The 20262-nt window shown below is 41.2% G+C and overlaps 4 protein-coding genes and 1 long non-coding RNA gene across 10 annotated transcripts in view; 2 read left to right on the plus strand and 3 right to left on the minus strand.

Moving 5' to 3' along the window:
• LOC107264022 (choline transporter-like protein 1) overlaps positions 1 to 6809 on the minus strand; it is an 8625-nt gene extending 1816 nt beyond the window's left edge. The window contains exons 1-11 of one of the 4 annotated variants that reach the window (XM_015731854.2): positions 6446 to 6809; positions 2593 to 2754; positions 1622 to 1726; positions 1408 to 1556; positions 1254 to 1331; positions 983 to 1073; positions 838 to 901; positions 645 to 753; positions 455 to 563; positions 264 to 383; positions 69 to 194 (exon numbers count right to left, since the gene is read on the minus strand). In XM_015731854.2, coding sequence (XP_015587340.1) covers positions 69 to 194; positions 264 to 383; positions 455 to 563; positions 645 to 753; positions 838 to 901; positions 983 to 1073; positions 1254 to 1331; positions 1408 to 1556; positions 1622 to 1726; positions 2593 to 2643 — 1002 coding nt within the window. In that variant the 5' untranslated portion in view covers positions 2644 to 2754; positions 6446 to 6809. Of the gene's footprint in view, positions 1 to 68; positions 195 to 263; positions 384 to 454; positions 564 to 644; positions 754 to 837; positions 923 to 982; positions 1074 to 1253; positions 1332 to 1407; positions 1557 to 1621; positions 1727 to 2592; positions 2755 to 4975; positions 5091 to 5277; positions 5480 to 6445 lie in introns of those variants that run through there. The other 3 variants (XM_015731851.2, XM_015731852.2, XM_015731853.2) reach the window with 3 other exon arrangements.
• A 2680-nt stretch (positions 6810 to 9489) lies between these two features.
• On the minus strand, positions 9490 to 11389 carry LOC107264028. The gene is made up of 6 exons (XM_015731862.2): positions 11069 to 11389; positions 10609 to 10817; positions 10397 to 10532; positions 10194 to 10327; positions 9709 to 10015; positions 9490 to 9630 (listed from the first exon to the last, which is right to left on the minus strand). Exons 1-6 carry the CDS (start codon positions 11103 to 11105, stop codon positions 9548 to 9550), a joined length of 906 nt encoding a protein of 301 aa, XP_015587348.1. The 5' UTR covers positions 11106 to 11389; the 3' UTR covers positions 9490 to 9547.
• A 371-nt stretch (positions 11390 to 11760) lies between these two features.
• Positions 11761 to 14075, plus strand: LOC107264026. 2 transcript variants are annotated; one of them, XM_015731859.2, is made up of 9 exons: positions 11761 to 12057; positions 12311 to 12418; positions 12482 to 12589; positions 12681 to 12829; positions 12923 to 13084; positions 13156 to 13262; positions 13323 to 13434; positions 13523 to 13650; positions 13738 to 14075. In XM_015731859.2, the coding sequence occupies exons 1-9, from the start codon at positions 11899 to 11901 to the stop codon at positions 13920 to 13922; spliced, it is 1218 nt and encodes a 405-aa protein (XP_015587345.1). In that variant the 5' UTR covers positions 11761 to 11898; the 3' UTR covers positions 13923 to 14075. The 2 variants fall into 2 exon arrangements, with proteins under 2 accessions (XP_015587345.1, XP_024937100.1); XM_025081332.1 differs by having other exon boundaries at positions 11929 to 12057; positions 12297 to 12418.
• Positions 13285 to 14067, minus strand: LOC112493820. Its single transcript, XR_003058622.1, has 3 exons — positions 13994 to 14067; positions 13519 to 13682; positions 13285 to 13459 (listed from the first exon to the last, which is right to left on the minus strand). It is a non-coding gene; the product is annotated as an uncharacterized LOC112493820 (long non-coding RNA).
• Positions 14076 to 14206: 131 nt separating the features above from the next.
• On the plus strand, positions 14207 to 20180 carry LOC107264019 (probable Na(+)/H(+) antiporter nhx-9). 2 transcript variants are annotated; one of them, XM_015731845.2, is made up of 17 exons: positions 14207 to 14935; positions 15511 to 15774; positions 16077 to 16273; positions 16366 to 16622; positions 16760 to 16977; positions 17059 to 17261; positions 17344 to 17433; positions 17506 to 17576; positions 17646 to 17861; positions 17941 to 18076; positions 18167 to 18307; positions 18370 to 18439; positions 18498 to 18599; positions 18661 to 18720; positions 18795 to 18959; positions 19081 to 19243; positions 19322 to 19537. In XM_015731845.2, exons 1-17 carry the CDS (start codon positions 14518 to 14520, stop codon positions 19398 to 19400), a joined length of 2850 nt encoding a protein of 949 aa, XP_015587331.1. In that variant the 5' UTR covers positions 14207 to 14517; the 3' UTR covers positions 19401 to 19537. The 2 variants fall into 2 exon arrangements, with proteins under 2 accessions (XP_015587331.1, XP_015587330.1); XM_015731844.2 differs by having other exon boundaries at positions 14208 to 14935; positions 19081 to 19239; positions 19322 to 20180.
• The last annotated feature ends 82 nt before the right edge of the window (positions 20181 to 20262 follow it).

Consider the following 20262-nt stretch of genomic DNA (forward strand, 5'->3'; position numbering starts at 1 on the left):
TTTTTTTTTTTTTTTTTTTTTTTTTTTCTTTGCAATTCAAATGTAGAAACCAGCAACAGAATACCTACCAAGATGTATGCGTCTTTCTTATAGTGAAGATGGTTCTTGCGGTTTTTGTAAAGATCGCCTGAACTTTCTATCCATAGCATACAGTAGATCCATGCTAATACTGTCAGACCGACTACTAGGTATGTCTGTAATAAGGAGCTTGTTAGCGCGTGGAATATTTTCAAAGGATAATTCAGTCGGAATTCAATACGAACATAAATTGGCTGGAGAAGAAGAGCCGGCATGGAGTAGACGGCCTTTCCAGCTTCTCGAAATAATTGCAAAACCAGGGCGATCCTTCTGCGCATTACGAGTACAACCAGAATCGTTATGACCTATGGGGATAACAAGCACACGATAATAATACTCTGAGACATCAGTCAAACTTATTCGATGTAAATCTTACAGTGACTATCGACATTATTATTGCATAAATCAAGTACGATTGTACACTGCCGTCTTCAGAATTAATCGATCCGGACGTCACAGCCTTTTTTTCCAAATGCCAGGCCATCCTGAATTTGCAAGAAAAAAAATACATTCAGCTCAACGAGAAACTCAACGAGAAATAAAATATTAAAAATTCCTCTACGCACCAGAGATAAACCGTACCGCCAATGCATATTACAACGACGCCAATCAGAACGATGTAAATGACATATTGAACGATATACCGGAAGCAAATCAGGATGAAGAGTGATATAGCTGTGATAAAAATTAATCGTATATAAATTATCCAATTCGACAAGCCGTTAGGAATTTATAATTATTTTCATTCTGATTACTCACCTAGTGCAATTAGGAGTAAATAAATCAATTCACGCCAGACAATGCTCAGGTCAGTCGTCGCTTCCTGTAAAGTTCGATAAACATTCTTAGATAAGCGTTTAACATACCCCGAGCTCTTGCGTATCACAAGAATCTCGTTACTCACGTGGAAAAAATTGTGCAGTCCCAAACTTTTTACTATCGATCCACCCGTGTCTGCTACGGTCTTTGGCACACAGCGATTCAACAGCATCACACTGTACGAAAGAGAAGCCAAGACTATAGAACAAGTGAATGGCCGGTTTCAAGTCCACCTTTGAAATTCGCTTAGAAATACTTTTACGCTTAACGTATAACATAGCCGCAGCATTGACATTGGCGTGTTAATGTAAATAAAAGTAAAAAAAATCAAATGCCAGTGCGTAACGAATACTAACTGGTCTGGCAAGGAACTACAATCAGCTACGCATTTTCTGGTCTTCACTCCATTAGCACCTACGGTCACTTGTAGATACCTGAGTATGGGAATAGATGTGTCAAAATTTGAGATTTAACATTTTTCTTAGAGTCTATTTTGAATTTATTACTCACGGGAATTTAGTCATGTCGGCGCCCTTGCAACTGAATTCAGGATTGGTTTCTTTGCTGGTGATACGTCCACAGACGTTCGCACAATCATCGTATCCATTGACAAGACGATAGACGTCGCCCTTCTTCACGGCTATTGACAGGAAGAATCCCTATGGAGAGAAAATAAATGTTAATTCAAATTCATACAAATCTCGTTATACCAGTTATTACTTACAAAGGCTCCCACGAGGACAATCAGCACTATCAGTGCTATTACGTCTGTGCAGGATCGGTCTTTCGCGAAGATTTGATCGCCATCCTCCTCGTCGGACTTGGGAGTCTGTTCGAAAATAATAAAAACATTATTTCAAAGTCTTTCTTCGTTAACCGCGTCTTCTAACTTCTTTGGTAATGACTCGCTTCGAAGTTTCCATGTCTATTCAGTTTTTCTACTTTTCTCTAATGACCGTTCCGTTTGTGGAAATCAATCTATGTCGTAAACAGATTAAAATCAAACCCTGACAGTCCTAATAACGTAATAAGAGACTGTCGATCACCGATTGAGTCGAAAATTCAAATTAATATTCATTCAATACACGTGGATATTAAAATCACTATTGGTATACCGGGGTATCCAATCCAAATGTACCACCTGAAGTTGGCGCTCCCATTCGACTCTTATGGTAAATACATCCACGTTCAGGCGGTACCTTTGGACCGTATGACCCAAGTTAGTCACCTCTTCGCAGCGACTTACTATTATTTTTTATAAATTCCTTGAATCTACAAGAAATAATTGTCTGACATTTATTGACGTCACTAACGTGGGTCAAAAATAACATTATCGTTGTGCAATATAAGGATCAATATGAAAATCCAAGAAAAATAAAGATTGTCTCGTAACGCAGGTAGGAAAAGTTTTATCCCCGCACTTTTCATTGTCGCTGTAATGTCTGCTTGGAGTATTGAGTATAATAAATACACGATAATCGGGTAAGTGTTCTCGTAAAGATACGTAATAATATTCCGCAACTTTAATCCACTATCGTTTTATACCCATCTCTTCGATGTTCCCTTACGTAGCAGAGACAGTTCGAATAATATCCAAGATCCACTATTTCGCTTCGTACGTTATGAGAATTACTAACACACGAAGATCTGTAAAAACTTAAAATAAATATCAAAATATTCCCTGCCACGACTCACGGAGGGTTCGATCTTGCTAGAAACATCATCGGAACAAGCGCAACAGCCCATGATGATCTCGATCCACCTGGAAGGTTACCCAAGTTTAATCAAGTCCAGACAGTGGACAATCCTCTTCTTGGCCAAGTGCATCGGGCATGGATCTCAATACATACTGACAGTCTGCAACAGGAAAATAAAAATAATGGACCTGACGGAAAACAATAACGTGTCCAAAATCAACAGCAAATAATTAATCCACGACAAATTTTTTATTCACAAATAATTTCCATGCAAGATCGATTGCATAATCGTCACAGAATATGTCGATCGGATTCTTATCAGAACCAAGCAGATCCCGTAGACCGATAAAAAGGTCGACAGCATTTGCACGACGTGTCGTGCATTGTCACTTGCCAACCAAAAGGTTCGAAACACCAGTACGCCATTCGTTAACGGACATGAATTCCATTTCCGACGTTTACATCGACGAAGCATTAACGACTCATCGGATAAAGTGGGTCGAGTCGTGTATGCATTTTTAAAACGCCATGCAAGCAGCAACTCTCTCGTGCCGATCGTCAAAGTCCGCGCTCGGTAATTTTCTCTAATGCACGGAAAGATCGTCAAACGAAGAGAGAAAAACGATTATCCCATGATGAACGTAATGATACCTGGACTTGTCGTAATACGATCCAACGTCACACGGAGGCCATAACCTCTTTCGAACGCTCGATTTACCTCCTTAAATTGCCAATACTAATTCCCAATTGCTTAATCGAGCAATCAAATTAGATTTTATTCCGATCGACCGAAACCCTATTGCTAGTTGTACTAGAATCAGGAATGCTCATCCATGCCAAAGCATTAAATCCCTAAGTAAAAATTGATATAGATTAGTTTTCCCTATGTGTCCTAGTTTCCGTTTTCTTTTCACTGACCCGATGCGCCACAAAGATTGCTTCGACCTAGTCGTTATAAGTAATTTTCTGACACGTTGGAGACGCCTGCGAGCGACAGCATCGATATACACAAATGCACCACCTCGCTCCTCCTATCGACACATGGCTGAGAGAATCGCGTCTCGTCTACGTCAGTGAGATTAGTCCAGATGCGTTATGCTTGCTGGTGGGACTGACATTACGTAAGATCTTATGTAGCTTTCACGTGCTTGATTATTCCACGGAAAACTGCGAGCGATTACAATCCCGAGGAATGATCGTGTAGCTGAAACGAGGAAATGGGTAGATTACCTAATCAGTGCACGAAACGACCTTAATTAATTCGTTAGCAGTTAATTAATCATATAAAATATATAACTAGTCAAGCAGTGATAGGATATCACTCGAGGAGAAAAAGAAAGCAGTGATTAACAAAAACTTATAATCAACCGAAGGAAAAGTTTCGGGGCTAATTCGAAAGATTCTCAATGCACGCTTCGCGCCGCCGTACATCGATTTCCTCGTAAACTTCCCAGGGTAACGCATGACAACGGTAATCGAAAGCGAGTAAGACGGAATAAATAATAGAGGTTGGTTCTAATACTAGTAAAATTAGAGTCTAAAAGATCGTCCTTCGCAACGATCTGCCGTAACTGCACGATCAGGGTCATCACGCCGGCACGAAAACCTGTTCGTATCGTAAACACATACTGTAACGGTTACTCCTGGTTGCCCTGGGAGATCTGCAGAGGAATAAGAGCCAAACACCAAAAGAGCACGAGAGAGAAAGAGAAAGCTGTCACTGCCAACAAGTGTCCAGTAAAGTGGGTACGATCGATTCAACCATCCCACACGGCATCGACTACAACTGAATGTCAATAAACCTATGAATACTAGCCTTTAGGAAAATTCGATAAAAGAGTGTATAACTAGAAAATTTGTGCAGATCTCAATCAAGTCAACCCTCAGTTTATACGGCAAACTATACGTGAAGATTCGTAAGCGTATACACATAGATTTAATGTTTACATTGGCAGAGAACAATACACGCTTTGTCGGCCTCAAAAGCAAAGACCGTGACGAGAATTCTGACTCACGGATAAACCACGTGGAATTACGTTTCAGTGTGTGATATCAGTGTACACAGATTATGCACTGTATACAGGGCCGTACCCTGCGCAGGATCTCTAGTGTGTGGACTGAGAATTTTATCAGTCTCTCTGGAGACAAAAGAGGCTTCGATGTAGACGGAACGGTAACGTGTCACGTCGTCTGCTGGAAGGAAACTCTGCCTACGCTCCTGAGATTAACTTGAAAGCTTTAATATATATTAACCTACCCGCATACCACTGATGCTACTTTTGATTCTTTCTCTCTGTCCAATTAGAGTATACGCGCTTATTTAATATACGGAATGCACGATTATTACACTAATTACTTAGCAGTGTAATGAGAATCGGTACCTGCGTGCGTGACGGCTCTTCCGACTGCGTGTACTAGACTGAAAACTATCGGAATAGTTGTGGGTTGTTTCTACCTGGCTAACTGACACACCTGCTCCGTGTTATTCAGCCCCTATATATATTACTGGATACCGTAGGGGTAGAAAAAAAATTGTTGTACCCTACCCCTACCCGACTTCGGTGTTCTAGAAAGGGGTCCGCCCCCCGAACAGCCGTCCCTGAGCTTCGCCACCGATTTGAAACTTCGAACGAAGCCCCGCTAAGAAAAGTCAGTACAGTGCATTAATTCAGAAGCGTCTTACCTGGAAGAGATGAAATAATCCTACCCCAGATTCCTTACAAGTACAAACTCATCTGTATAAAATATCCACTGTTATATTTCCCGGTGACGACTGTTCCTTGTTAACCGAGCGATCTTCCAATCAACTAATTGTAAGTACGTCTCGCGAGTTTACATCGTCGCCGCTATTCACCAACTCGCACTGGTTAATTACTACGACCTTCTCCCGTGTAATAATCGCAAGACGAAATGACACGGTGGTAATGATATTCGATATGGAAGTTTTAAAGAAATTAAATATTTAATTTTAAATGATCATTCAAAGTTTTTTAACAACCAGAAGCCACGGAACGAGTAAGTTGCTATATGAAATTCACGAGGCTATTCTCTTGCCTTTCTTTCGGACTGCTTGCTGTTTACCTATTATAACGTTTGGTTGAGCGCCTATCGCTATATACATAGATATCAAGTGCAGCATGCAGGAGAGGACGAGTAGCATACTATACCTATAGGTGGAGTAATAGAGGGCGAAGAAGGATACGTTGTTATGGATAAGGAGGGTAGGATTCCAGAGGAAGATGCCAGAGTCAGCTGAGAGTATTGCTCTCCTTTGTCCTTTGTGGTGTGGAGCCTCGTTTCTACGTATAGATATCGACTCGGCTATGTGTGTATACGTATATATTGTCAGTCGCATAGATAGCAGACAGACCCACAAAAAACATTCTTTCAACTCCTATTGAAGTGACAGTAAAAGTGTCTTTTTTTCCTATGCGATAAATTGAAAGGATAGAGAAACAATCACGCATTCGTTATGCTTCGTAGCTTGATGTAGTCATGCTGATAGTCTTATACATTTATATATAAACAGAACCCGAGATCGTTTGATATTAAAAATATCAAAGTACTTTGTTTTGCTCTAGACTCCGTGTAATATAATGGAGTAAATGTCGTACCAACCAACTGTCTATACCAAAAAATCAATGGCGATATATACAGCTTAAAGAATTCTATAGAAACCTATCCTATCACTTTTGTGCCAAGTTCACCATCGACACAAAGAGATCACGGGAGCGTTGATCGTTTCCCGGAAATGAACACTTGCACTCAAAAGTGTCCAATGGAATCGATTCGGTTCCTTTTCAATATATAGATATATTGCGTATACAAGTAAACTATATGATGATACTTACTCCTCGTGTTATATATATACACTATAGTCCTTTACTCCGCAGAGCGTCGAGACGCAAGTACGGTCGTCACCAGTTTTACGAGCGTCTCTCTTATTGTTCTTCTCTCCCTGTCTTTCAAGGCCTCCTTTCAAAATTGCTATTTAATGCTCTTGCCACAAGGACCGAATTATACTTCCACACGAATCGGACACACCGGTGAAACTCTTGTGAAAATCGACCTTCGATATAGAACCGTCTTGCCTGATACTGTCTCTACTAATTCTAAACTAGCGCTAATTCGCTCTGACTTTGGCAGGACGCTAACGCGTGCTAGCGCCAGACTAATAACACGTCCGCACCACATCCGTGACTGGCGAAGACTGACTCGGGCAGAGAGAGCTCGAGAACTCGCTTGAAAACTGGCTTGAGGTCGCCGGAGAACGGAGTTCTGTTACCGTTCAAGAGTCGAGCGTACGTATGCTGTACATGTTACATCGTCCGACTAGAACTTACTTTAGAGAAATGTGATTAAGGTGCATCAAACTTAATGCAGTATTACTGCATTAGCCGCATACCGAAATCCTCGATGGTTCGCAGTTCCAGAGCCATTAATCGGTATCAACTTTGATTCTTGGAAGCAGACATAATATTTAAGTGTTTCTTAAGAGGTTACTGCTTGAATTTAATTGATACGAAGGCGACTTTTCTTTTGTTCCTTGCAATGTGTATATCGTGTTTACGAAAGAGAAGCAGTCGGGTCGAGGCTGTGGCCGCGACTACAGTGAAATTCAACGAAGCAGTCATTAGTCATCGCTGGCGTCGTCGTTGGTATACACAACGTGCGACAACCTCATGGTCGCGATGTTATTTTTTAATACTTTTTCCAAGTCCGAAAATATATCCTTGCAAGCACTAAGGCAAGGAAAGGGAACAATTCTGAGATTGTGAAAGAGAATCTTGGATACCAAGGAATACCAAGCTTTATCAAGTTACGTAAGATTGTTATATGGTTGCGCGCCAAACCGATGTTATTTTGAACATCGTCAAAAGACAGCATCGGTATTACGCGTATCTATATTCATCCGCCGCCCGTATTACGTGACCGTGCCAATGTTTTAATGATTTTCATTCCACATGTAGATCACTGTGGGTTCCTCCTACTTCTCTTGTCAAAATATCACGTGTTGCGAAGATTGTGTATTTCGCATCGGCAAACCCCCACCGCACACTGAGCTCCAAATTTGTCAACAAACATTTTACAAATCTGCTCTCTGTCTATCTCTCTACCTCTCTCTCATACACCAGTCGAATGCTGCTAAATAATCGGTAATAGAACTTTGAAAAACCTTATTGCACTTAAGACTATAGACCCAAATAAGGGAAGCGGAGGTTAGCCTAACAACCCGAGAAGAGTAAATCGTTCTCAAAATTCTTACAAAGTTAATATTAAATTGTTGACTAAAGATATCACGAAAGATATGTCATCAGGTATATCAGCAAAGGGACAAATGCTGATCAGAAGAATTTGCTTCTGAAAGTAAAGAAACTGAGAGAAGATGACTGACCTCTGGTAATCAGGTGGTCCAGCAGCTGCAGCATCCTTCCTTTTCCCGTTGGCGTAAATCAGTGTATCAAATCTACCAAATTCAGATCCTCCGTTCTCTTCCACCCTGTACCTGATCCCGGCTTGGGTGGTTAACACATGCCCTGATCTCGCAAAATATCTGAGCAACAGAAAAGAAGTGGAACGCCATAGGCGGAAATGCAAGTTAAAATGTCATAATAAGACAGACTATAGGCTGTAATACTAAAATTAGGAATCTGGATGTTAAACCTATAACCGACACGCGGAGCAAGTCAGATAAGCCAAAATCAATGTTTCCCTATCGAGGATATGATTTTATGAGGGAAATTCCAAAAGTCACGTCAGTATGTGTGAATAATACGAAAAACCGGAATTCCATTTAAAGAAAGTGGTTTCATTGAAAATATAATTATTTCATACGAATGATAAGTCAGGACCGGCGAGTGAGTCGCGATGTGGAAACTGGTCGAGTGTAATTCTGGGTAAGAGCGATGACTAGCGTCGATTTCACAGACGACGTCGGGACGCCCGCTCGCTCGACGAGAGGAGGGAGTCAGGGCCGACGACCAGACGTCGTCCGTGTAAGAGAACCAAGGGAAGGTCGGGGGGAACGTACTGAGAAAAGTTAGTGGGATGGGCAAGGGCAACGATAAAGAGGATGACCCCTAAAACACTGTGATTACCTCGAGCAGGTTCCCGACTTAGAGTCTGACTTCGTCCTGAACCGTCCCGAACCGTCCCGAACCGTCCTGAACCTTCGTTCTTCGGTATCCTGGCAACTGGCTCCATTGCCTCATACTCCAAGGTATAACGTGTGTAAGTTTGTACGTTGGACACCTATATAATCTATGTATATAGGTACGGCTGACCTAGCGGTATACGTCTATGTATATATATATATATATAGAGAGAGAGAGAATTTGCGATAACCTTCGCTGCATCTGCGCCTTGTTCCAGAGCCCAGACGGAAAACTAAAGCACCTACATAGGTATGGCTCGTGCACGATACGATATTTACTGGAATAACCGAACGGCAGGAGATAATCAATCAATAGAGGTATTTGTTCCTGGGAAGGAAATCAATGGCCAATTATGTCTTGGCTGATTTCTATGTATTTTTTTTCTGGGCTAGAACGTTATTAGGATTTTCAAAGGAAAAGTACCTCGAAAAGTACCTGATCGTTCTTCTTTACTTTGACTCGCTCTATACTTCATACGAAACCCCGAATCTATCGTTAGGATATTATACGTTGGTATCCAAGTATAAAGTTTTTTCATTTCGAAATTGATTTACCGTCCATTTCATTAAACTTTCGCTTCTCGATTCGTCCTGTAGATGGCGATGAAATCGTATAAGCATAAATAAAAAGGAATTCGAATTATTGATTATCATAAATTAAATTCTTTTTTTTTCTCTTAGGAATAACCTGGAAGTTGGGGCTTAGGGATTTGGGGGTTGTTTTAAATGAACCGACAGTAATTTATAAGCACGTTGATTTATATAAAGAGCTCCAAAGCACGCATATTATACAGAACCTTCAATAAACGACAAGTCGAACAAAGACAAACAATTCCAAAACGAATCGTAATGACGGCTGCAAGTTCATCGATGCTCCAATAACTGTAATCAAAGGAGATAATAATTTAATTTAAAAATTTGAAGTTAATTGAAAGATTAAGAATAATCGTTTATTCTAACCTTTGACATCGACCTGTCCATCCGGTTTTCTCTGGCCGGTTTGAAAATTAGGCGGCGGCTGAAGATAATTTATTCCCACTATTGTCGCTGCTGGTTCAAAATGAATTGTCCTAGGTCTGTCCTCCTCGGCACTGACTTCAGTGCTTTTCCAATAAACATCGTATATAGATGCGCTACAACGCACTTTCAATTTGCCATTAGAGAAGTGCTGAGGTGTTAGTAAAAATTGCAAACTTATTTGCGAAGCTTGCCACACCGAGTCATTCGTCGCGACCGGATTGTGGCTGCGTACGTAGGCCTGTAGGGGCTGCACAGGTAAGTCGCAACAGGTTAAACTAAGCGGATTTCTTTCGGTAAATAGAATTAGCCGTTCTAGCTGTACAGCTGTTTAGCTGTGCGGCTGTACAGCCGTACAGGTTAACTGATTATATAAATTGAAAGTGCCAATAACTTTTATCGCTTATACAATAATTATAATCTCTTACCTGACGATCATTTATGTACCAGGTCAAATTCGCAGCTGGTTTACTTCTACCAGATGTACAATTTCCACGCAGCATATCTCCCACACGGTATTTATTTTTCAAACCGTGTATGGATGGTCTTTGATTTGGCAATTCTGTGCAAAAATATTTACCGAGATTAGACAATTTTATAATTTTTTTTTTCCTCACAATATCATATTTACCAACTACGTTCATCACGGCGCTGGCTATTGCTGTATGAAACGAAGGTGCATCGGCCGACACTTCGCAGCTGTAAGTACCAGCTGAATCCAACTCCAGATCGTTAAGTACTATCTGAGTAGCGTTACTTTCGCTTATCTAAAGTTTAAACCCAAAATCGACAATCATCAAATCGTACGACCCCCCGTTTAACCACATTCAATTTCTCACTCACGTTCACCCTGAGGCTGCCTATGGGAAAGTTTTTGACTGCCGGATTGTCCTTCGGCGAGTACCGATAAAATTCTCTGGGACCCTTATACCATTTAACAGCATACAGAGTGTCACCCTCGGTATCGTACCAGCAGTTCAGGATCGCGGAATCGCCATTCCTCACGGCAGTGGGTACCTGAATTTTCACATCCTTCAAGCCCGTGCAAATTCCTAAAAGAAAAAAAAATGTACCTCCCACCGTCCCTAAAATTACTGTCGTCCTAAGATTCCTCGAGAAACGACATTTCTCGGAATCGTATCTCTTATCAAAAATAAAATTCAATCCCGAGTCTCTTCCGAAAAAAAATGGTCCAAACAAATTTATCCTCGGAGGAAGAAAATATTTCGACACAGGCACCGTGTAAAATCTCCATTAATTCGCAACCTGTCCAAGGATCGTAACTTTCGCGAAAAGGACTCACCCACGATATGAACCAGGAGGACGATGTACAGTTCCATTGAGCTTCCTCGTCCGCGTAGTCCTTCTTTCCTCTGTATGCCTTCTCTTCACTAGCTCGACTCCGTTACGCGTACAGTTGTAACGTACACTCCGCCGATTTCGAATCTCATGACTTTGGCCAGTAATGTCAAATATAACGAGATCCAACGAACCTCAACGTCCTTTACATAATACCGCGTGAACGTTGGACACAGAGCCGTTCGATGATTCTGCCGGCTGCGCGCAGAATCAATTTCTTCATTGGGCGACGCGGGGTTAAGAGATGCGGAGGCGCGGCGGGGGTCGTGGGGCTCTGCCACTGGGGTTGGTACGGAGGATGGAGAAGGGATGCGCCTGCGCTTCGTTCTCCCTTAGCCAATATTACCCCGATATACAAATAATACCAAACTTCTCCCCTTCGCTTCTTCGGGATAACGATGTCTTCTTCCATCATCCGTGACACATCTCGCTACTCTTTCTTTGTGCGTTCACTATGGTTTTCTTTCTCTTTTTTTTTTCTTTTCAATTTTATCTTGTTCTACCTGACGTCCCCCTACGAAATGTACTTATTACTGTCACGGACAGCCGGATCGATCTTGATGTCTTTATCTTTGTTATCTACCGGGTGATCTTAGCTTTTCGTTCTTACCAACTCATTTTATTCGAGTACTACTAAGTATCTATGAGATTATTATGTATTACTTTTGAGCGAACTCTGACGAGATAAGACGTATCGCGGAGAAATGATAAGAATTTTTTCTTAGACAGTTTGTCATTCAGTCAGTCGAGAAGTTTTATCCGGTGGGAATTGTCATGCTTTTCGAAATCATTTTACTCGCTGGTCTTGGATTGGCCGGGTTTCTCCTTTTTGGAAAACCGGAACCGGAACCTATATTCGGCGTGTACAAGGAGCCTGGAAAATGGTATTATTTGAAATACGCGTTATTCTACTGTATTATGTTGTCAAGGAAGGTAAGTACTGTATAAGATGTGACAAAATTTTTATACATCTATTACATAATGTATTATGGAACTTTTAACTATGTAACGCTTTATTAATGTAATATATATATATACACATTCTAATTCACTTGTCAGTCATAATCTTGATATTAGTTTCATGATACGAGAGACATCAATAGTGTCTGCTTTTCAAGCACGTAGATATCGAATGCTACGTGTATTTAGAAATTAATTTATAGATTTTTCAGAAGTATTTTTTTAGCTCATCGGTAATCTCACCAAAGGGGTGAATCGGACTGGTTATGGATTAAAATCGCATCCTACCCTTGCAGACATGGACGTTGCACAGAAGCTCTCTCCTCATTCGAAGGTAAAAAAAAATGTTTCCGAATTCTTTGACCATTTTATGCGAAACACCGTAAACATTTTCCAGGCTTTCGATGCTGTCTTCTTCATGGCCACCACCAAGGATGGATTCTACTTAGTCGGCGGTGCCGAGAGACGTCATAGCGGTGTCGTTAATGGACTTTTTTACGTAGCTGTTAGTAAAGTCATATACCCTTAATGTCCTTCCTAGGATGCAGCATAGCAAGTATATCTGCCAGTCCGGATAAACTGAGCTTCGGTTGCAGGTGCCTGGAGTAGGGTTGCTGTGCAGTAGTAAAATTCCAGATACGGTATTGCATGGTGCCCGGGAAAATGAATTTGGCGCTGAAGGAATCCGATTTATTCCGATCGAACCGATGAAGCATTGGCGTGTTGAATTCGAGGGAGACATGTGGTAAAAAAAAGATATCAATGTCCTATTTACCTGCTTTGCGTTATCGTGCGTTTTCATGAATTTCTTTTGAACCTCCTCTCTCCATTTTTTTAGGCACCACGACGACCCCAATAAAACGAGTAAAGTCGTTGTACGCGGCGATTGGAAAAGCAATTTGCCATATTTCGATTTTGACACAGATTCGAATATATCGACTATGTGCAGCGCCATTGCTAGAGAAAGTTGGAGCAGGGAATATTTTGAATTTTTAAAAAAGTATACATACACGTATTTCAATGTCTCTTCCCACCGTCATTCCGCTTTTAACACTTTATTTATATTCCCAGTGCCCATCAGAGTCACTATGAACAAATGGGGACACTGAAGGCCACCGTTACCCTCGATGGCAAGGAGTACAGGCTGGATTGTCAAGCATTTCGTGATCATAGCTACGGTACGTTCGATCGATTTTTAGGAACAAAGATAGGTTATGTATCTAATACCTTTTTGTCAGGCTTTAAACGCGATTGGAAATTGATGCACCGTTATATATTTCACATGCTTTTCCTCGAGGATGGTACCACAGCGTCCATTGGTGTTATATGTCAGCCTTGCACGTGTTCCGTGTAAGTGACAACGTGACAATGAATTCTAGAAAATAGAAACTGCAATATCGTTTACTCGCGTCATATACAGAACTTTCCTCTTACCTAGATTGAAGATCGGATACGTCTACAAGCCGGATGGTACATTATATCCATTAGAATGGTGCGACTTGCAATTGTACCAACATGGGGAAAACGGAAGCCCACCAAGGGATCACGCGTTCTCGTTCAAAGCGGGTAAGTCGTCTTGCCTACTGCTTCTGATCCTGCTGCTAATACAAATTATTCATTCTTCCTGCTAAATACGTCTGTCACGAATTCTAGGAGGAACTGTATACAGAGTTCAAGTTGATGTTGAATACGAGTCAATTCACTATAAGGGCGAAGAGAGGGAAGCGAGAATGGTAGAGAGATTCGTACGTTATCATGTAAATGGAAAGGTTAAAGGGAGAGGAGTATCCGAGTTTCATTATAATAATTCAAACGACGTCAAGCGAGGAACTGTTTAAATTTTATATAAAGAAATTATTATTTGTATAAGCAAAATATATAATGTTTAGAAAAGAAATAAAAATCTTACTTGCGTATCTTCTCATTGGATTACGTAGTGCTTGGGTTAATGCAACAGTCGGCGCAACAAAGATGCTTATAAAGTTATATAGTTATACTGCAAAAATATTGGAAACAGGAATGACGAAGAAACGAAAAACAAGAGAAACACGCGACAAGAATATCGGTGCGTCGCGACGCCTGCGCGGGATTCGGCAACGATCAGCTGGCTGGAATAGGGAGTAGTGTTAGTAACGACGCAACCTCGGCATCTACGCTCGTACTGGCGTCGTTTTCTCGCAGTTTATCGAACGTGGCTTCATTCCGCGATGGGAAGCCATGAACACGTTTATCAAACGTCGAGACTGTTTTCCTCATCGTGATCCTTGTTACACGTTGAGAATCAACCAGAGGCTAACCGAGCCTTGACAGATGCGAGGTTAAGCCATTGGGGAGTGGGTACGAGCAACCCCCGAGGAAGACAGAGCGAGAAAGACAAAGGAAAAACAAACCGTAAAAATCATCTAAAAAAGAAGAAGGAATTCACTACTAGTCATGGATTTCAATCTACTCACTGCTATCATCTGTCTATTCTCTATCAATCTCGTTCACGTCGATGCCAGTTCCTATGAAGTTAAACAAGAACCGCCTGGACATGTCGACACTGGGGAAAACTCGATGCACGGACCAATCGTGGATAATCAGGATTTACCTACAGATCTACAAAAACCATATCCTGGCAAGAGTTTTGGGCCTATGGGACCGATCGAGAGAACTGTCTCTGATGATATAGCTGGAAGAGGTAATGATGAAAATCTCAAGGGAGTCGTCAAAGACGGTTATCCCGTGTTATCATCGACATCCTCGACAAAACCACTTCGAGAATACGAAGTTCTTAGTGTCGAATTCCAACGCGTCGAGACACCATTTATTATCGGAATATGGATATTTTTTGCCAGCCTCGCCAAGATCGGTAAGTTCATCTTGCTAAACTGGGGTACTTGCTAACATTTTTTTAAATTCATAATTCTCAAAATTCCTCAAAACTTTGTTTTCGTCGCAGCATGACACATCAGTAGAAAATGGTGTACGCGCCACACGCACTTTCTGCTAGGGATCGTTACAACACCTTTTACGAGGACTGCGCTTATTGCTCATGCGCGTTAACTTACCCTCTTAGAACACCTTGTACAGGGCGCTTCAAATAAAGTGTTGCAAAATGCTTTCTGCGAAACTATTGCAGATATCGAGCTAGTTTTTTTTTTAATGGGGCAAGAGCATTGACTAATTGATGTGTAAAAAAATCAGGCGCTCTTTCTCCACAAGAGGCCTTATTTTTTTTAATATAAGGCCTATTTCCTCATAGGGAGGGATTTCCTAAGTTTTTGCATACCAATCAACTTTTTTATCTCATTTAATAAGAAAATTAAATTTGATATGTTCAATCCTTTTGGAGAAAAGAACAGCTTGTAACCGCTTGATTGGACCACATGCGTGTGAGTGTATAAACCGAGGAACGTCACAAGAATTTCTTTTATTGCCCTACAGGCTTTCACATGACGCCGAAGCTCAGCAAAATCTTCCCCGAGTCTTGCCTCCTGATCGTCGTCGGCGTCGTCGTCGGAGTTTTGCTCTTCCAGGCAGACAGCGTCCACGTATCACCTTTGACGCCTGACACCTTCTTCCTGTACATGCTACCGCCGATAATCTTAGATGCTGGTTACTTTATGCCAAACAGATTATTTTTCGACCACCTCGGCACTATACTGCTCTTCGCTGTTCTTGGGACTATATTTAATACCCTTTCGATAGGTAGGTTCCAGATTTACAAGAAACATTCCACTCCTTCAGAAAATTGGCAAGTTGTCATAGACTGTAGTAACAGAGTACAGCGGTACTACAGATAATAAATTAAGGAATGTCGAAAACATCGTGCCTCGTTTTCGGTTAAAATTAAAACAGCAGGCAACTGGAAGGTCTCTGAGACGTAACATAAATAGACGAACGAGAGAAGCGACTATTTTGCCTCGCGTATACATCGCGCAGTATGCAGTCTATAAGCATCTATCGGATGAATTTCTGTTAAGAATATTTTCAATATTTTCGAAATTTAGGCGCTTCCTTATGGGTTCTTGGAAAAAGTGGTCTCTTTCGCTGCGAGACTCCTTTACTGGATATGTTCCTCTTCTCGGCTTTGATCAGCGCAGTCGATCCGGTTGCCGTTTTGGCAGTTTTTGAAGAAATCCATGTCAACGAGATATTATATATTGTCGTCTTTGGCGAGAGTTTACTCAATGACGCTGTCACTGTCGTAAGTATTTCTTCAAGTACCTCATATTGTCTCCGTCATATTTAATGAAATTCCATAAATAAATCTGAATATTTCTTCTCTGCATATTCCAGGTTTTATATCACATGTTCGAGACTTATAGCGAAATGGGACCCTCCAGAATTACCTATACCGATATATTGTCCGGTCTGGCCTCCTTTGTGGTTGTCGCCATTGGTGGTACGATTATCGGAGTGATATGGGGATTCGCGACTGGTTTCGTAACAAGATTTACAGACGAGGTCCGTGTTATCGAACCCATCTTTATATTCGTTATGGCTTACTTGGCTTATCTCAATGCTGAGATATTTCACATGTCTGGCATATTAGCGTGAGTGATAACAAAATCTTCATTAAAATTCTTTATTGCAATTTTTATCACTGTTAATCATGTCTTATACTCTCCTAATTTGTATACTACATCCTAAGCCTTGGTTTACTTTATGTTTCTTTTTTCTGAACTTGCAGGATCACTTTCTGTGGCATCACCATGAAGAATTACGTCGAGGCAAATATATCGCACAAATCTCATACAACTGTCAAGTACACCATGAAAATGCTGTCGAGCAGTTCTGAAACAATTATCTTCATGTTCCTTGGTGTCGCCACTGTTAATAATGCTCATGTCTGGAACACGTGGTTCGTCCTTATGACAATTTTCTTCTGTTCCGTCTATCGTATCATAGGTAAAGATCTATTTGACATATTTAATATTGACCGAATTAATACAGAAGAATTCACTTAAGACCTCTTTATCGTTCACACAGGCGTTATCGTTCTGACTGCTCTGGCCAATCAATTCAGGCTTCATAAACTTGATAAGGTCGAAAAGTTTGTCATGTCCTACGGTGGCTTAAGAGGTGCAGTGGCCTTTGCTCTGGTTCTATTAATCGATCCAAAACACGTGCCACTTCAGCCGATGTTCGTTACAACGACCATTGCTGTTATATACTTCACTGTTTTTATCCAAGTTAGTCGAGATACTGGAACGGTTCACGCCGCCGCTTCTTAATGTCTCTGGATTCTCGTAATTCATTATGATTTCTTATTAGGGTATCACCATTAAACCTCTGGTGAAGATATTGAACGTAAAAAGAGCAGAGAAAAGGAAGCCAACGATGAACGAGAGGATTCACGAAAGGGTAGGTTGATAGAATTTAATCCTCTCTGTATTTCAATGTTATTCAAGCTTTTTCAATTCATTGTTGTTATAGATCATGGATCACATAATGGCCGGTATCGAGGATATCGTTGGAAAACATGGAAATTATCATGTTAGAGACAAGTTGGTAACATTTTTTTTTTCTAATTCAATAATCTCGATTGACATTACTAATTTACTGATTTATCTCAGATTCAAACGATTTGACAACAAATTTATTCGACCCTTTCTCGTGCGTGATCATCGCGGTGCGGAGCCTAAAATTTTGGAAACTTACTCAAAGTTAGCTATGAAGGACGCACTCGATTATATAAGAAGAAATGCATCCACTATCGGCAATATAAGCGGTACCGAGAGTATGTCTGCCATATTCCGAAATTACAGTAATACTGGCCAATTTAATGGAAGGTAAAAGAAAATACAAGTCGAGAGGAACTTCTGATGATCCAAGTTTATTCCTTATTCTCCGTGTTTTCATAAATTTTAGTCCGAGCTGCAGCCAACTCGAGTCCGGCTGGAATATCGATCTTCAAGAATTGGAGTATAATCCATCGAAAAGGGACCTGACGGATGCTAGAATACATCATCTTCTGGCAGAGGAGCTTTGCAAGCCCTATAAGCGCGTAAGTGCTCTCCAGTGACATATAATCGATCAGTCTTATTATTATCAGGTGCTTCAAGAGTGGCGAGTTTGAACTATATTCAATTTTTAGCATCGACGTTTGAGTTATAGTCGGCACGCCGTAAATGATAGAGATCTGTCGACTCAGGTCAACTACAAGATGCACATGAATATTAGGAGAATGATGGGCGAGCACAAACATCGTCATAAACGCAGCAAAAAATTGGCCAAGGTTCGTGAAATGCGGCCACTTCTTTTTTAATCGCGTTAACAAGTTTCATTTGTTCTGCGTAGGATGGAAAGCAGAATCACGTAAGCTTCCCGGAATTTCAACAAAATGGCAGCACAAAGCTTTTCTCGCAAGGTGATTAATGGTTGCTTGGTGAAAATTGGATCGCTATGAACTTTCTCAAATATTTCAGACTATATGAACGACGTGTTGTTCGAATCTGAAAATGGGGAGACAGGTAAACCTAATAAGGAGGACTGGGAGTCCGCCATTACTTTTACAGCCAGAACTTCAGGTATGGTTTTTGTTATTTAATACGCTACTGTTACTAATTATCGTATTTATTTCTTCTTCAGACTCGGGTAATCAAGAGACGCAACCTAGTTTAGTTCGAATTCCCCAAAGAGAATCAGAAGGTATAATGGTCATTCTAATTTGCCCATACACTCGTTAAAGCGTTTCTTAATGGTTGAGTAATTGATTTCTCCAGGGGAATGCTTCAGGGTAACTACCCCAACGGCTACGGAAACCATGCTACCCTGGAAGAGGGAAGATGATTACGATTCAGGAAAACCAATACAGCAGAATGAATTCCCCGCGTGGTGTTCGAACAAGGAGTACCTTGCCTACAGTTCACCATCCGCGACCTTTCTAGGTGATTATTGAGAAACGATATGTTTCCGCGGATCCTACAATTAACTTGCCACTGATATTACGACGTGTTATCCCAATCAATCTGCTTATAGTTGCCGTAACATATATTTCTTTAATTTCAGGTGGAATCGAGCAACCTAAGTTCCAATCAGTGATTGGTCTCTTCCGCAGGGACAGTGCTACGTCACCCAGTGGGATTGGATCCCAGGATGGAGAAGAAGACAGCGATAAGTCGAGGACGTTGCAGAACGAACAAAATTATTCTCCGTTAAGAGACTCGGGTAGGTAAGCCTGCGGTAGGTCAACGACAATTGAAATTTAATAACTCGACTATAACGCACATTATTTTTGTATATTCCTCAGAAACCTCGAGGCGATCACCAAGACGCGGATCCATGATGGAACTGGGCTCCATCGATTCGATATCCAAAGAAAAGAGTAACAATGGCTCCCACTCTTTACCGGAATGTTGGAATGCGCAGAGGCTTCGTCTGACTCCATTCGCTTCCTCATCGAAGAAGCCCAGCCTCTCGACCGCACTTATAACGTCTTCCTCGGAGTCCTCCGACTTCGAAGAGGATTAACGATCGCTTGAATCAGCTTCCTCAGACTAGACGATCACGAGCTCACAAGATTGTCAGTGACGTCCAACAAGTTTACCTGACGAAGAATGCTATTTTTTCACCGATCCAACGACTCCTGGGGATTTGACGATCCCGAGGATGCTCGAAGAAACATAGAACCATTTTGTGGAATTGGAATTTGGGCAATGAGTGAATGCAAGAGTGAAAGATTTGTTAGAGAGTGCGGAGTGTGTCAAGAAGTGTCTTTGAAGATCAATATGATGATGATGATGAGGGTGAGGATTACAAGGGCCTAGGAGAGATATTCTACCCTAGGTAGAAATTGTTCCTTGGCATTAAAATGGCCCCTTACCACTCTGGTGACCCCTACCGGAACGATGTTTCTTCGATTGGTCGATTGTCCAATAGCGTGACTTTCCGATAGAGAATAAAGTGATGACCTAGACAACCATCAGCAAAATATATCAAGAGTTACTCAACATGGTCGTCACGGTTTCATGGCACAGGATGATTTTATCTGATCTTAGAAATACGTAGACCGGCATAAGTACATCGTAAGCGGCGAAAGGTGGTCTTAGACTATAGTTCAGACTGTACATTGTTGATTTGTTAAATAAATGTTTATTTCATAAAAAAAATAGCTGTTCAACTTTTACTTTTTTTCTCTACTTACCTCGTACGTCCACGTATTAGTTTCTTTTGAAGAATCTGGAGCTTCAC

This window comes from Cephus cinctus, unplaced genomic scaffold (assembly GCF_000341935.2).
Source record: "Cephus cinctus unplaced genomic scaffold, Ccin1 Ccin1_scaffold0168, whole genome shotgun sequence".
Lineage (NCBI taxonomy): Eukaryota > Metazoa > Arthropoda > Insecta > Hymenoptera > Cephidae > Cephus > Cephus cinctus.